General features: G+C 31.0%; 1 protein-coding gene across 2 annotated transcripts in view; it reads right to left on the bottom strand.

Annotated features, from left to right (window-relative positions):
• LOC145086849 (uncharacterized) overlaps positions 1-11,426 on the bottom strand; it is a 98,465-nt gene extending 87,039 nt beyond the window's left edge. Inside the window, exons 1-6 of one of the 2 annotated variants that reach the window (XM_079024687.1) lie at positions 11,296-11,426; positions 10,874-10,978; positions 10,651-10,779; positions 9,290-9,374; positions 8,767-8,884; positions 8,456-8,680 (exon numbers count right to left, since the gene is read on the bottom strand). In XM_079024687.1, the coding sequence (XP_078880813.1) occupies positions 8,623-8,680; positions 8,767-8,884; positions 9,290-9,374; positions 10,651-10,779; positions 10,874-10,978; positions 11,296-11,310 (510 nt within the window). In that variant the 5' untranslated portion in view covers positions 11,311-11,426 and the 3' untranslated portion in view covers positions 8,456-8,622. Of the gene's footprint in view, positions 1-8,455; positions 8,681-8,766; positions 8,885-9,289; positions 9,375-10,650; positions 10,780-10,873; positions 10,979-11,295 lie in introns of those variants that run through there. The other variant, XM_079024686.1, reaches the window with a different exon arrangement.
• Between the last annotated feature and the right edge of the window lie 2,252 nt (positions 11,427-13,678).

The raw sequence follows: 13,678 nt of genomic DNA, 5'->3' as shown, positions 1-13,678 counted from the left end.
AATTATTATTATTATTATTATTATTATTATTATTATTATTATTATTATTAACAATTTTTTCTCATTATATAACAGGTGTCTACACTCATGGCCGTAGATTAATATCTACAGATAACTATACAAATGTTTCCTTAGACAAGGAAAATATAAACTCGGTCAAATCAAGTGTATATCAACATACAATTATTAATCCACCTTCAACAAATATAAATGTTACAACGCCCTTTTCAACAATTTCAAATGGTATGTATTTCTATATACACAAATATAAAAATATATGTTTCACATTTATATAACTCATAACAACTTTTAGGATTCTAATTTGTATTTTAAAATTTTCAGCCAATTATATTCTCAATAATAACGTTCGAACACCATTATCTACTAATATAAATGTTAGAACTCCATTTTCTAACATTTCAAAGGGTACGTGATTCTAAATACACCAATTTGAAAATATATGCTTCACTTTTATATCAATCATACGAATTGCTAATGTTGTAATTTGTATTTTTTTTTTCAGGCGGCTATATATTCAATAATAACCTTCAAACACCACTATCTATTAACAAAGAAAATTTGGTGTTTGGTAATGCCTCGACATCTGACAATCGTTCAACAATAATCCATAATTCTTCGTCAATGAAGTTACCAAGAGGAAAACATCAACTAAAAAGGAAGACTCCATCTATATCCGCTATACCTATGTTTGACTTGACATTAGATGAAGAAAATATTGATGATCATATTATTGAAGATATTTTTCGCGGTATATCCAAAGGTGATCATAATTCTAAAAGTTTTAATATTATTAAATTTTATTTTATAATTTAGTTTTTTACTATTTTTTATATTTTTTGCATTCAACAGATTACTTGGATCATGGAGACCAGATCGTTATATGTCAGATTTGTCATGCAAAATCATGGAAAGCTGAATCAATTAGAGGGCAGAAAAAAGTCAATACATCTTATTCCCTATGTTGCGGTTACGGCAAAGTTGAGCTACCATCCTTAAAAGAGGCACCGGCATCATATCGAAATTTGTATAGATCGGTAGATTCAAAAAGCAAACACTTCATGAAGAACATTCAACGTTATAATTCAATGTTTTCATTTACATCGATGGGAGGCAAAGTTGATTCATCCATCAACAGAGGCAATGCACCATACATATTCAGACTTAGTGGTCAAAATTATCATAGTATGGGAAGTCTTTTACCTACTCCTGGTTCAAGTCCGAAATTCTGTCAGTTATATATATATATATATATATATATATATATATATATATATATATATATGATATGAAAAACGAGATTTCAAATAGATCAACAAGTATTTGGTATATTTTTACAATTAAATCTAATAGATCAATTCAATTCATTGATTTTTTTTACTAACATTAAATAATTGTTTATAATGCTTTCAGTGGACCAACGACCACTTCTACATCAACTTCAAGATCATATGATCTCCAGATTATAGAAAATCCTTGTGCTAATTTGAAGTTAAGATTAATTGGAAAAAGAAAACAAGATGGAAGGACGTATAACTTGCCAAGTTCTTCTGAGGTTGCCGCTTTAGTTGTCGGCGACATTTGTGATTCAATTGAAAAAAGAGATATTGTTGTTCAAACTTCATCAGGATTATTACAACGTATCAGTGAATTGCATCCTTCTTACCTTCCTCTTCAGTATCCATTACTATTTCCATATGGCAATGATGGTTACAAAGTTGACATTCTTCATAGAGATATTTCATCTTCAAGTAATAGCAAGCGCCCGACCTGTACAATGAGAGAATTTTTCGCTTATAGAATTGACAGGGATCAATCTTTCTCACTAATTCTTAATGCAAAAAGGTTGTTCCAGCAATTTTTGGTTGATGGTTATACCATGATTGAAAGTGAGAGACTATTTTTCATACGTAACCAACAAAAAGTTCTTAGATGTGAATCGTATGAGAATTTGCATAATCAACAAGCACTTGGGAGTACAGATATTTCTAACATCGGCCAACGTGTGATCTTATCTTCTTCATTTACCGGTGGTGCATGCTATATGATGCAAAACTATTTGGATGCCATGTCGCTCTGTAAATGGTTTGGATATCCTGATTTTTTCATAACATTTACGTGTAATCCAGAATGCCCAGAAGTTCAAAGGTTTCTTAAGGACACTTCAATTCATCCAAAAGATAGACCGGATATATTATGTAGGTTGTTTAAGATCAAGTTGGATGCATTTATTAAAGATTTAAAGGAAAATGAAGTTTTCGGCAAGGTTCAAGCAGGTAATTACATTTATAGTTTAATGTATAAGTTTAAATATAATAATTTATATTTTTCCTAAACATATTTCAATTTATAGTTTAACTTATAAATTTAAACAAATTTTATTTGCTAACTTGTATTTTATTTGTATATTTTCCATGCAGTGGTTTATACAATTGAATTTCAAAAAAGTGGTTTGCCTCATAGTCATATATGTCTATTTATGCATACTAGCTGCAAGCTTCCTACAGTTGAATATATTGATCCCATTATTTCTGCTGAGATTCCAAATATCGATGATGATCCAGAACTGTATTTACTTGTCAAGGAGTTCATGATTCATGGTCCATGCGGAGCTGAAAATTTGAATTGCCCATGCATGGTTAACAGAAAGTGTTCTAAAAACTTTCCAAAGCAATTTTGTAATCATACTTCAGTTGATTCAAATGGTTTTCCCTTATATAGGAGAAGAAATGATGGACATTTTGTTGAAAAATCTGGTGTTCAGTTAGATAATAGAAATGTTGTTTCATACAACAAATATTTGCTGAAAAGATATCAGGCACACATTAATGTTGAATGGTGCAATCAAGGATCTTCCATAAAGTATTTGTTTAAATATATAAACAAGGGTCCTGATAGAGCTATCGTTTCTATGGAGCGGACCAATAATGATTCCGATAACAACGATGCAGTGGATGAAATTAAAGAATACTATGATTGTAGATATATTTCTGCATGTGAAGCATCATGGCGGATTTTTAAATACGATGTTCATTATAGGTATCCTGCTGTGATTAGACTACCTTTTCATCTTCCTGATCAACAATAAGTTGTATATGAGGCAGACGATGACATTGAAGATGTTCTTGATCGCCCTTCAGTTGCTTCTTCGATGTTCACATCTTGGATGGAGTGTAATGCAATCAATAAAGAAGCACGAAAACTTACATATGTTGAATTTCCTACAAAATTTGTTTGGAAACGTAATGATCTGATTTGGAAGCCAAGGGAACTTGGATATGCGATTGGTAGAATTCACTCAGTTTCTCCTAAACTTGGAGAAGCATATTTCTTAAGAATTCTTTTAAATAAAGTGAAAGGTCCTAAATCCTTCGAAGAAATTCGCACAGTCAATGGTGAACTATGTTCTTCTTTTAAAGATGCGTGCTATAATCTTGGCCTTTTAGATGATGACAAAGAATTTATCGATGCAATTAAGAAAGCAAGTCTTTCTGGATCTGGTTTTTATCTACGGTTCTTATTTGCTACGATGCTATTGTCTAACAGTTTGTGTGATCCAGAGATTGTTTGGCAAAACACCTTGGAATACCTGTCAGATGGAATTCTTTACAATCAACAACAGAGATTAAAGTCTCCAGGTAATCTAAAATTTTCTCATTATTATTAAATGATTATCATATAAATTTTTTGTATAAATTTAATTATATTTTATGTTTTAATCAATTTGTTTTTTATATTTTCTTACTAATATATTATTTTACGTATAGGTTTATCACTAAACGAAGATCAACTTAAAAACTTGACTTTGTTTGAGATAGAACAAATTTTACTCCGTAACAATTCCAGCCTTAAACATTATGGAAATATGCCTTACACAAATGTTGATTCTGTTTCGTCTTCAAACAATCGTCTTATTACCGAGGAGCTAGATTATGACATACCAAATTTAAAGAACGAGTTTGATCAGTTGTTTGTTGCATTAACAAATAAGCAACGCGACATTTTTCTTGATATCATGGATGCAGTTAAACATAATAAGGGAGGTGTATTCTTTGTTTATGGTTATGGTGGAACAGACAAGACATTTCTTTGGAAGACAATTTCTGCAGCAATTAGAGCTCAAGGTCAGATTGTTTTAAATGTTGCTTCAAGTGGGATAGCTTCGTTATTATTGACTGGAGGCAGGACAGCACACTCTCGGTTTATAATTCCCATAAATCTTACTGAGGATTCTTTTTGTAGAATAAATCCAAAAAGTGATCTTGCCAGTTTAGTAAGAAAAACCTCATTGATCATTTGGGATGAAGCACCCATGGTACACAAACATGCATTCGAAGCTTTAGATCGAACTCTAAAGGATATATTAAAGTGTGTCAATCCTACGAATTCAATTATTCCATTTGGAGGGAAAGTGATTGTTTTTGGAGGTGATTTCAGACAAATTCTACCTGTTATTCCAGGTGGCAGTAGACAAAACATTGTTAATGCTTCTTTAAGTTCTTCTTATTTATGGCAACAATGCAAAGTTCATAAATTAACAAAAAAACATGAGGTTAACTGTTGGAAGCGATCCATCTGCTATTAAAAAAAGTAAGGGATTTTGCAACTTGGCTTTTGGACATAGGAGAAGGTAATCTTGGTGCTCAAAATGACGGTGAGGCGATTATTGATATTCCACGAGATATTCTTATTACTAATCCACATGATCCTATAGGTTCATTAATAAGTTTTGTTTATCCTTCTATATTGGAAAACTTCAACATTGCTGATTATTTTCAAGAAAGAGCAATACTAGCTCCCAAGAATGAAGTTGTCCTAAACGATCGTTTGTTGTCATTGTTTCCAGGAGAAGAAAAAGAATATTTAAGTTCAAATAGCCTATGCCAATCCGAGTTTGTTCATGATGAGTTTGATGCAAATTTATACTCACCTGATGTTTTGAATGGTCTTAAAGTTTCAGGTCTTCCAAACCATAAGCTCATTTTAAAAGTCGGTGTCCCAGTTATGTTATTAAGAAACATTGATCAGAAAAATAGCTTATGTAATGGGACTAGACTACAAGTTAAATCTTTGGGCAAACGTGTTATTGAGGCAGTTATTTTATCCGGAAGTAATCAGACTTTTATTCCAAGAATGTCTTTAACTCCTTTTGAAGACAAGATCTCGTTCAAATTCCAAAGAAGACAATTTCCATTGGCTGTGTGTTTTACAATGACAATTAATAAGAGCCAAGGACAGTCTTTATCGAAGGTTGGTTTGTTCCTTAAAGAGCCTGTTTTCACACATAGCCAATTGTATGTTGCTTTATCAAAAGTTCAAAGTAGAAAATGATTAAAATTGTTGATTTTTAGTCAGGATGGTAAACTAACAAATAAAACTTCTAATGTTGTGTATAAAGAAGTTTTTAGAAATTTGTAAAACAATTTGTACAATTCTATTATTCATATAAATTTCGTTATTTTTTTTGTTAAATTTATATTTCATTTCATAAAATTATAATTTCTTTGCATATCTAGAAATACAAAATACCAATTGCATATTCAAACCACTACCGGTTCGTATATTTAACCAATACTTATGCCGTTATCTTATTACTGCAAAACACATAACGTTTAATTACTAAAGATGTTATTATCAATTATTAATTCTAAATAAATAAGTACAATTTAATTAAAAAAATTAATTTATAATCCGTGGTGCCCACGGGTTATAACCTAGTATATATATATATATATATATATATATATATATATATATATATATATATATATATATATATATATATATATATATATATATATATATATATATATATATATAATTTGAGCTGTTACACATTGCGTATTCAAAACGTGAGAGTTGATTTTGTTTCCTTTTTATGTTATTTCCTTTTCTTGGATGAATATACAAACGAACAATCCTTACACGCTTCATGTATCTGGTTCTTACCCAAGTTGGCGGCGACATATCATCATTTTGGTTAGTTTTTCAATTCAAACTTTCTCTACATTAATTAGTTTTCTATATGTTTTTATTTCCTTATATTTTGTAGAAGTTGTGATGTTACTATTACTTGAATCAAAATTGATACTTATTTGTTCGTTTCACACATTCTAATTTGGGGATTCTAGGGAGTTTTGACTCATTTACTGATAAATAAGTCATTATTTTATAAATTTTAATAAGTAAAATAAATAAATTAATATTTATCTAAAGAGGTGCCCCATGCATCGAACATGTAAATTGGTCACAACATCACCTCAAAACATGGTTAAGTATTTATACACTATTCTGAACGTATATATTCAAATCGCTAAATCATTATTTAAATTATTTACTAAGTTGAATTTGGATGGTTTTACATGGAAACATTGATGCTAAAAAAGTTTGATATTCCATCTCCAGCAGGCACTAATCTACCTGATATTATTCTGTCGTGACCTCTATGTGTTCGATAAAATGTATCAATGAAAAAATAGTTAATAATCTTTTACATTAACCTCTCTTTGTTCCTTATTCTTTTTAGAACTATATAACTTAATTTAGATGGGTTGGACGTCCTTTTCATAAATTGGCAAAGTGGATTTTTCTTGCAAATTGCAATGGATTCTGCATATTTGTATTGTTTACTATTTTACTAGAACTAGAAAATAGTGGTACGCATTCTGTCAGAATTACTAAAGTGGTGGTTTTTTGTCATCGGAAATGAATCGTATGTATTGAAATAAAGTTAAAGAAAGGGTTTTAATTGCTCAATATTGTTGACTATTTAAAGCAAGTGGATCCCAATGGCATTCTGTCAGAATTTTCATGAAAAGGGTTAAGTTAGGATTTTTCTTCATATCAGAATGCAAACACCTGTTCACAGGAGCGGAGCTGCAACATTTGATTTGGGGGGCCGGAAGTATAATATGTATAAAAATCAGTGCTATTTTTGGGCCTAATATGTACAAAAAAATCAGGGGGGGGCCACAACCCCCCCCCCCCCCCCCCCCGCCCTTGCCCCTATAAAGCTCCGCCCCTGCCTGTTCAATCTATGAGAATATAAATATTACATAAAACATGTATTGCTAGTAATGCTGACAGAATACATTTATACATGTTTTAGAATGTTTATACATATGGAAGAAAAGACTATGATTTAAATGCATTTTGAAATGTATTCTGTTAGAATTTATTTGTATAAATGCATTCTGTTAAAATGTCTTTGAAAATGTTTGTTAACAATAAATATATTTGCTTAACTGATAATACTAACGAGTAATACATCTTATTCTTTCAGAATGACATGGAGAAGAAATTCAATATTGATCATACAAAAGAAAGATTTGGAATCGAGTTCAACAACAAGTATATTTGCAAAGAATTATATTTTTATGATAATTCATCACATTTTCGTAAAAATAGTTGGAATCAAGTGGATTAGATGGACCATTGAAGAAGATCAAGTTTATTTGTTCAAAAATTGTATATTCAAGAATGTTATTTTTTAGAATTTTATTCATTTTTTATGATATTCTGTTAGAATATGTATAACTATATTAAAATGTATATAAAACTATTAGTTTGTAAGAATATGCATGAATTTCTAGTTAATTTCGGATGTATATTATGAATAAAATCATAGACCCTCATTCTAACTTAGATGTATATGAATAATATGTAGAATCCTTAAATCAGGTTAATTATCAAAAATATATGCATTAGAAATATATTCTGCAAGAATAAATTTGAAAATATCTTTAGATGTTTATGGTTGGCATTTTGTGACAGAATAAAATCGGATTTTTAAATTTGAAATAATTTAAAATATTCAAATTTAAAAAAAAAAAAGGGAATTAATTATCCCTTAAAATCCGAAAATTTCCTTTATTAATATAGGTTAATTGACCAAAATGCTCTTATGTTGAAATTTTTATGATTATATGGTATATGTTATCCTATTGTGATATCATAGACTCTCATATCATGACCATGTATTTTATTCCTTCTGTTGGTCCAGATTTATGCTTACGAGTACACAATAGATGTTAGGAACATTTGAACCTAACCATATATATATATATATATATATATATATATATATATATATATATATATATATATATATATATATATATATATATATATAACTTTATCCAACATATTTTCTAATTTATATTTAACCTTCGTATACTTTTCAAAATATGTGCCTAAATCCTTCCTTTTTAGTATTTTATTATCATTTTAAATTCTCATTTTTAACAATTAACTATTATACCCCCATTGATAAATATAAGTTTATATCATGAACTTTCGTAATAGCATATTGACCAAAATTATTATTTTGATGAATCTTTAATAAGTTAAAAACTATAAATAACTAAATAGTTAATTTCTATTAAAACAATTTCGCACTCTCATCGCTTCTATTTTCACCCGTAAAGCTTGAAAGAGGTAAAAGTCAAAATCTTTCTTTAAGAAATAGTCAAACCAAAGTTCTCGTATTCAATGATAAAGAAAAACCACACAAAACACAATCAATGGACATTGTCTTTCAAAGAAAAATAGCATAACGAACAAAAAAAACATATAAAAGGGACCAATTATTTGCACAAACTTCTTTCACATAGAGCCTAATACTGCCCTGGTACCACGAGATTTTCTATTCTTTCGACATCCCCTGAAATACATAATATTATTAGCATTGTATAAGCATTGATATCATTTTCATGAAATAAAACAAAGGAAATGGAAAATATGAGTAACCTTTTAGAGGTGGATGTTTTACTTAGATCTGAACCTTGAGGTGCAAGATTCTTGAATATCTTTTCAAGGTGAACGTACTTACCACATCGCCCATACTTGTGCCTTCTTCTAGACTTATCTGTTGGTTTAATTATATTAAAAGAAATATTTTGATCTTTACCTCTTTCAAGATTCAATGTTGAAAATAGAAGAGACGAGAGTGCATAATTACTTGAATAGGATTTAATTATTTAGATATCTATAGTAATCAATTGTTAAAAACAATTAATTGTAAAATATGTTAAAAATGCTTCAACTACAAAAGGTATAGATTATATTTTATATTTAGATTTATAAACATGATATTTTTGATTTTTAATAAAAGCATACACAAAATTCTCTTTTATTTTAATGTGGCCTCTTAACTTTCTTTTGTAGGATATTGATTGCTTTCGTTTTTTTTAAGATTAAAATATTTGTGAAATGTTTAACCAAAACGTATCATTGACATGATAAGAAAAAAAAAAGTGAAAACCCAACATACATATCGCACGAGGTGTCGACATAGCAGGAGAAGCTTCAATAGTGGTGTTGTTACCAGCCAAAAAGTGTGATTCCACATTTACTATCTGCAAGAATCACAGGTAGGATGTAGATCAAGATTGTATTACATCATTGTACTTTCATAAAACTATCAATTTTACAAAAATAGTAGCAATGTACTTTCATTCATTTGGTTACTATAGCATCATACTTTCAAGTTTGTGAAATAAGGAATTTGAATTTATGCAATTGGTGTAAATGCTTAGATATGGGCATTTTTGGCATAACTGAGTGATATGTTATAACTACTTTTTTGTTGCTTATTTATTTTGTACTGTTAATAAGCTAACATGGAAAAGTCAAGCATTTCTAACAAGAAAGAAAGAAGTAAGGTATGCAAGATTAAACTTATTTAACAAATTCTCATTTCTCTAATCAATGTATTTCACTCTTTTTTATTTCTCTTCTTATTTTTCAAAAAACTTATTCACACTCGTTGACCTTAGGGGCAAGCACTTGGACCCCGGACCGGGAACCGGACCTTGTAAGCCTCAACATGTCCCGTCCAAGCTCCACAATTTTTTGCAAAATAGGTCTGGTCCAAGATTAGACCCGATCCGGTTCAATCCGACCCTAATGCTCACCTTTACGTCCAAGACCGGAAACCGGACTTAGACCACCTGGTAGGCCTTAATTTTCAACAGGTTCAGTCGAAGGTCCACCAATTTCTGCAAAACCAGTTCGATCCGGTCCAAATGCTCACCCTAATTAGGTAATCCAGGAACTAAGTGGGATGATTCTCACAAGTGCCCCCAAGCTTTGCAATTTGGACAAGTGTAGAGGATTTAAAGTCGTGCGTAAATGGTATCACTTAAATTAGTACCATGTTTATATTTTAAAGAATCTTTATTGGTCGTTTTTAGCGACCTTTATTTACTTACTAGATATGCCAAAAAAAAAAAGAAATAGCCAAATACTTTAATTGGTTTTTTTATTATAGTATCACAATCTTAATATTTTACTATTACAACATCATCTTTCATAAAACTATCAATTTCAGCAAGAAATAGAAATGTATTTTCATCGGTTGTTATCTATAGCATCATACTTTCAAATTTATGTAATCAGAGATTTCGATTTTTGCAATTGGTGTAAATGTAAAGATATGAGCATTTTCAGGTTTTAATTCGCTTTTCGTTTGTAGTTCTTCTTGCCTAATTTGAAGAGCTTCAGGCAAATACTACCGTGTAAGTATTTTACTTCTAATATAATTTTAATCATGAATGTTACTTTAGAGTTTTATTTACACATTTTGATGCCTTAAAAAGGAAAAATGTACTTGGTTTAATGATTTACACTTACATTTTCCCCAGTTGTGCTCATGGAAGACGCAAGAGGTGGAGACCGAGTAAGAGTGGTGGTCTCGCTTATAGGAGGTGTCATGGGTGTGTTGTCGTAACCATCCACAAAGTGCGGTTCCACAATGATTAACTGCAAAGATTCACAGGTTTTTAAAATGTTGTTTTCTTCTCCTAATTGTAGAAAATGAAGGAGATCAAGATTGTATTCTGATAGGGACACTTACTTTTCTCTCCTCTGTCCAAATTTCAAACATAGGTTTTAGAAAAATTCCTTCTGCCCCCTCATATTCTCCTCCTATCACTCTAACTTCTTCCCCATAATGGAAACTCTGCAGAATCATCAGAAAGAAGTTAGCCCTATGGAAAATAGCATACTGCTATTGTGAAACTATCAACCATTGATGTGAATGATGTGCTTAAAGCCAGTGTCATATGTTAATAAATTGAAGAATATAGAAAATAAAGGTTTGAGCAAGCTGCCATGGATACTCTTAAAAACAGAAAGAAACACAATCCGCCATGGCTGTTAATCGGGAATTTACTCTGGGTATTTTAAAAAAAAAAAGACTTAATGGAATCAAGCAGGATTAGGTTTTAACTAAGAACTGAAACAATGAAAAGCAGCACAGAATAGAGAGATAAATACATTAAAATAAGACATCGAGAGTCTTTGATGATCTTGTGCTGTGAAATCGAGAAAGCAAGCAATGAGATATCGCTACCCTTAGAGCCGAAACCCTAAAAACTAATATTTTATACCACTTTTATTTTCACGATGATTATATGTTGTATTTATTGCCCTTCTCTAGGTAAAAGAATATTAATAATAAAAAGTCAGAAAAAATACCAATAAATATTAGGAAAATGACACAAAGTTATTAGCTTTTTATTTTTTATTTTTTTTCAATTTTGACACCATATTTTTTTCTATTACATTTAAGTCATAATAATTTTAATTTCTTGCATTCTGACCGGTTAACCGGCTTTCTTCGGATCACACGTTTACCATTGCTGGAATGACATGATGATGTGTCAGACACGAAAAAGGCGTTTAAAAGGCGCTTTGCGGTTTTTCGATTTTCTGACTTTCTCTCGAATAGCAGCTTACTTTATGAACGGCCATAACTTTCTCACACAAATTATAATTTGACGAACTTTATATCCACAGAATCTTCCCAGAAGAACTACAACTTTCTTTTTATAATAATTCACCAGTAACCTTTACTTTTTATGTTAATCGTTGGCTTAAGAAGCAACAATTTCTAGTCGTTACACTTCTGTCACACCCCGAAACCGTGATGGTGGAATCGTCCCGGGGTGGAGGACGTCATGCGTAGTATCAAAACAATTGTATCATAGCAAGCATAGTAAACACAACCAGACATTGAATACATATATGAAAAGGATTTACATTGTTTAATACATAGTTTTGTTCATATCAAAAGTAAAATAGTAAGGACGTGACTCTAACGCTCCGACTTCTGCACACTCTTGATTGTACCTGTCTACTAATTTCCTGAGAATACAAGCAGTATTAAAATATCAGCATAAAGCTGGTGAGTTCATAAACATTTAATTTTAGAGAAAAATGTTATTTGATTCTTTTGAAAAGTGTTCCTCAAGAAAATCCTATATTTTCTTATGAAGGGTAGTATTGAAAGAGAGTCTATTAGTAGAAAATAAACCATCAGTTTTTGGAAACATGTTATCCGCCCTAGAGGTAGATATGCCAGTTTAGAAATCCCTGAATACTCTGTATATATATATATATATATATATATATATATATATATATATATATATATAAGTAGTTTTATTACTCAAAATAAAACAAATGAAGAGTAGAGTTTGTAAACAAAATTAGTTTATACTTATTTGCGAGTCGTATAACCATACTTGATATGACCGAGAGACCTTTATAACGTTCTTCAGGCGTTAAGCTAAATGACATTTGTTCACCACAGGCGTGCCCGCCTAACTGTAACTAGTAGTTCTGGTGTGGGATTGTCAGTCCCGAATAGATCTATTCACAAATCTCACGCTCTCCCTCCAGGAGACTCTGGTTATACTAAAAGGATTTATCACTATACGCCTAAGGGTACAGTATTGAAGTAGCGCCTCACAATTATGTATAATCTAGTTTACTAGCGAGAAATCAGTATAAAACAGTAATTATCCTTGAATAAATGTACTTTATACTTCTGAGAAAACATATAACATAAACTAAATCTGCCATAGTTTATATATATATTCATTTATGAAATCTGATTAAGTAGAGACTGCCTAGAGGGTTATCCCAAACTATACCCATTATAGTTTATTAGAGTTGATATGGAAAATGTTTTGTAAAAACCTTTCTGAAAGCTATGAAGTTGTATTTTCCAAATAGAAGTTTCCCTTATGTTCAACATATTACAAAAAGAGATAAAATATCCGAATATGTTATTAAACGTGGAAATCGTTGGACTGCATTAATAAGTTTAAAACTTTAACAAAATACTTAGCGTTTGGCTTGTATTCCCCCCCTAAAAACATTAAAAATACGGAAAATGTAGGGGTATGAAATCACCTTTGGAAGATGTTTCGAAGGTAGATTCGCGTAAGGACAAGAAGTTCCACAACTTAATTACCGAGACACAACGAGTCCTAAATGACAATTAGAGACATATATAGCCATGAATATAGTGTTTAGAAGCAACTAAATGCAAGGGAACCCCCTTAGGGACTAGGAAACACTTGAACCAAGTGTTGGGATCACATGTGATTCACCTAAGGGAAGTGTACGGTCCATATGAAGTGTGTGCGGTCGTGGGTGTGCAGCCAGGTGGCGTGTGTGATTGCACATAGGAGTGTGCGGCCGTACAGAGGGTGTGTGCGGCCGTACACAGGGTGTGTGCGACCATACACCCTTCATATGTTCCCCAAGAGTCGATTTTTCAGTGTTTTAAGGTTCAAACCAAGTCCAACTAGAAGATAGGGAATCAAACTCTCACTTTGGAGGTTCTTTGAGGTGTGTACAGCCACCTTAT

Source organism: Lactuca serriola, chromosome 2, assembly GCF_051521515.1.
Source record: "Lactuca serriola cultivar US96UC23 chromosome 2, Lser_US96UC23_V15, whole genome shotgun sequence".
Classification (NCBI taxonomy): Eukaryota; Viridiplantae; Streptophyta; class Magnoliopsida; order Asterales; family Asteraceae; genus Lactuca; species Lactuca serriola.
The sequence above is the reverse complement of the archived record's forward strand: the minus strand, read 5'-3'. Positions and strand labels throughout refer to the sequence as shown.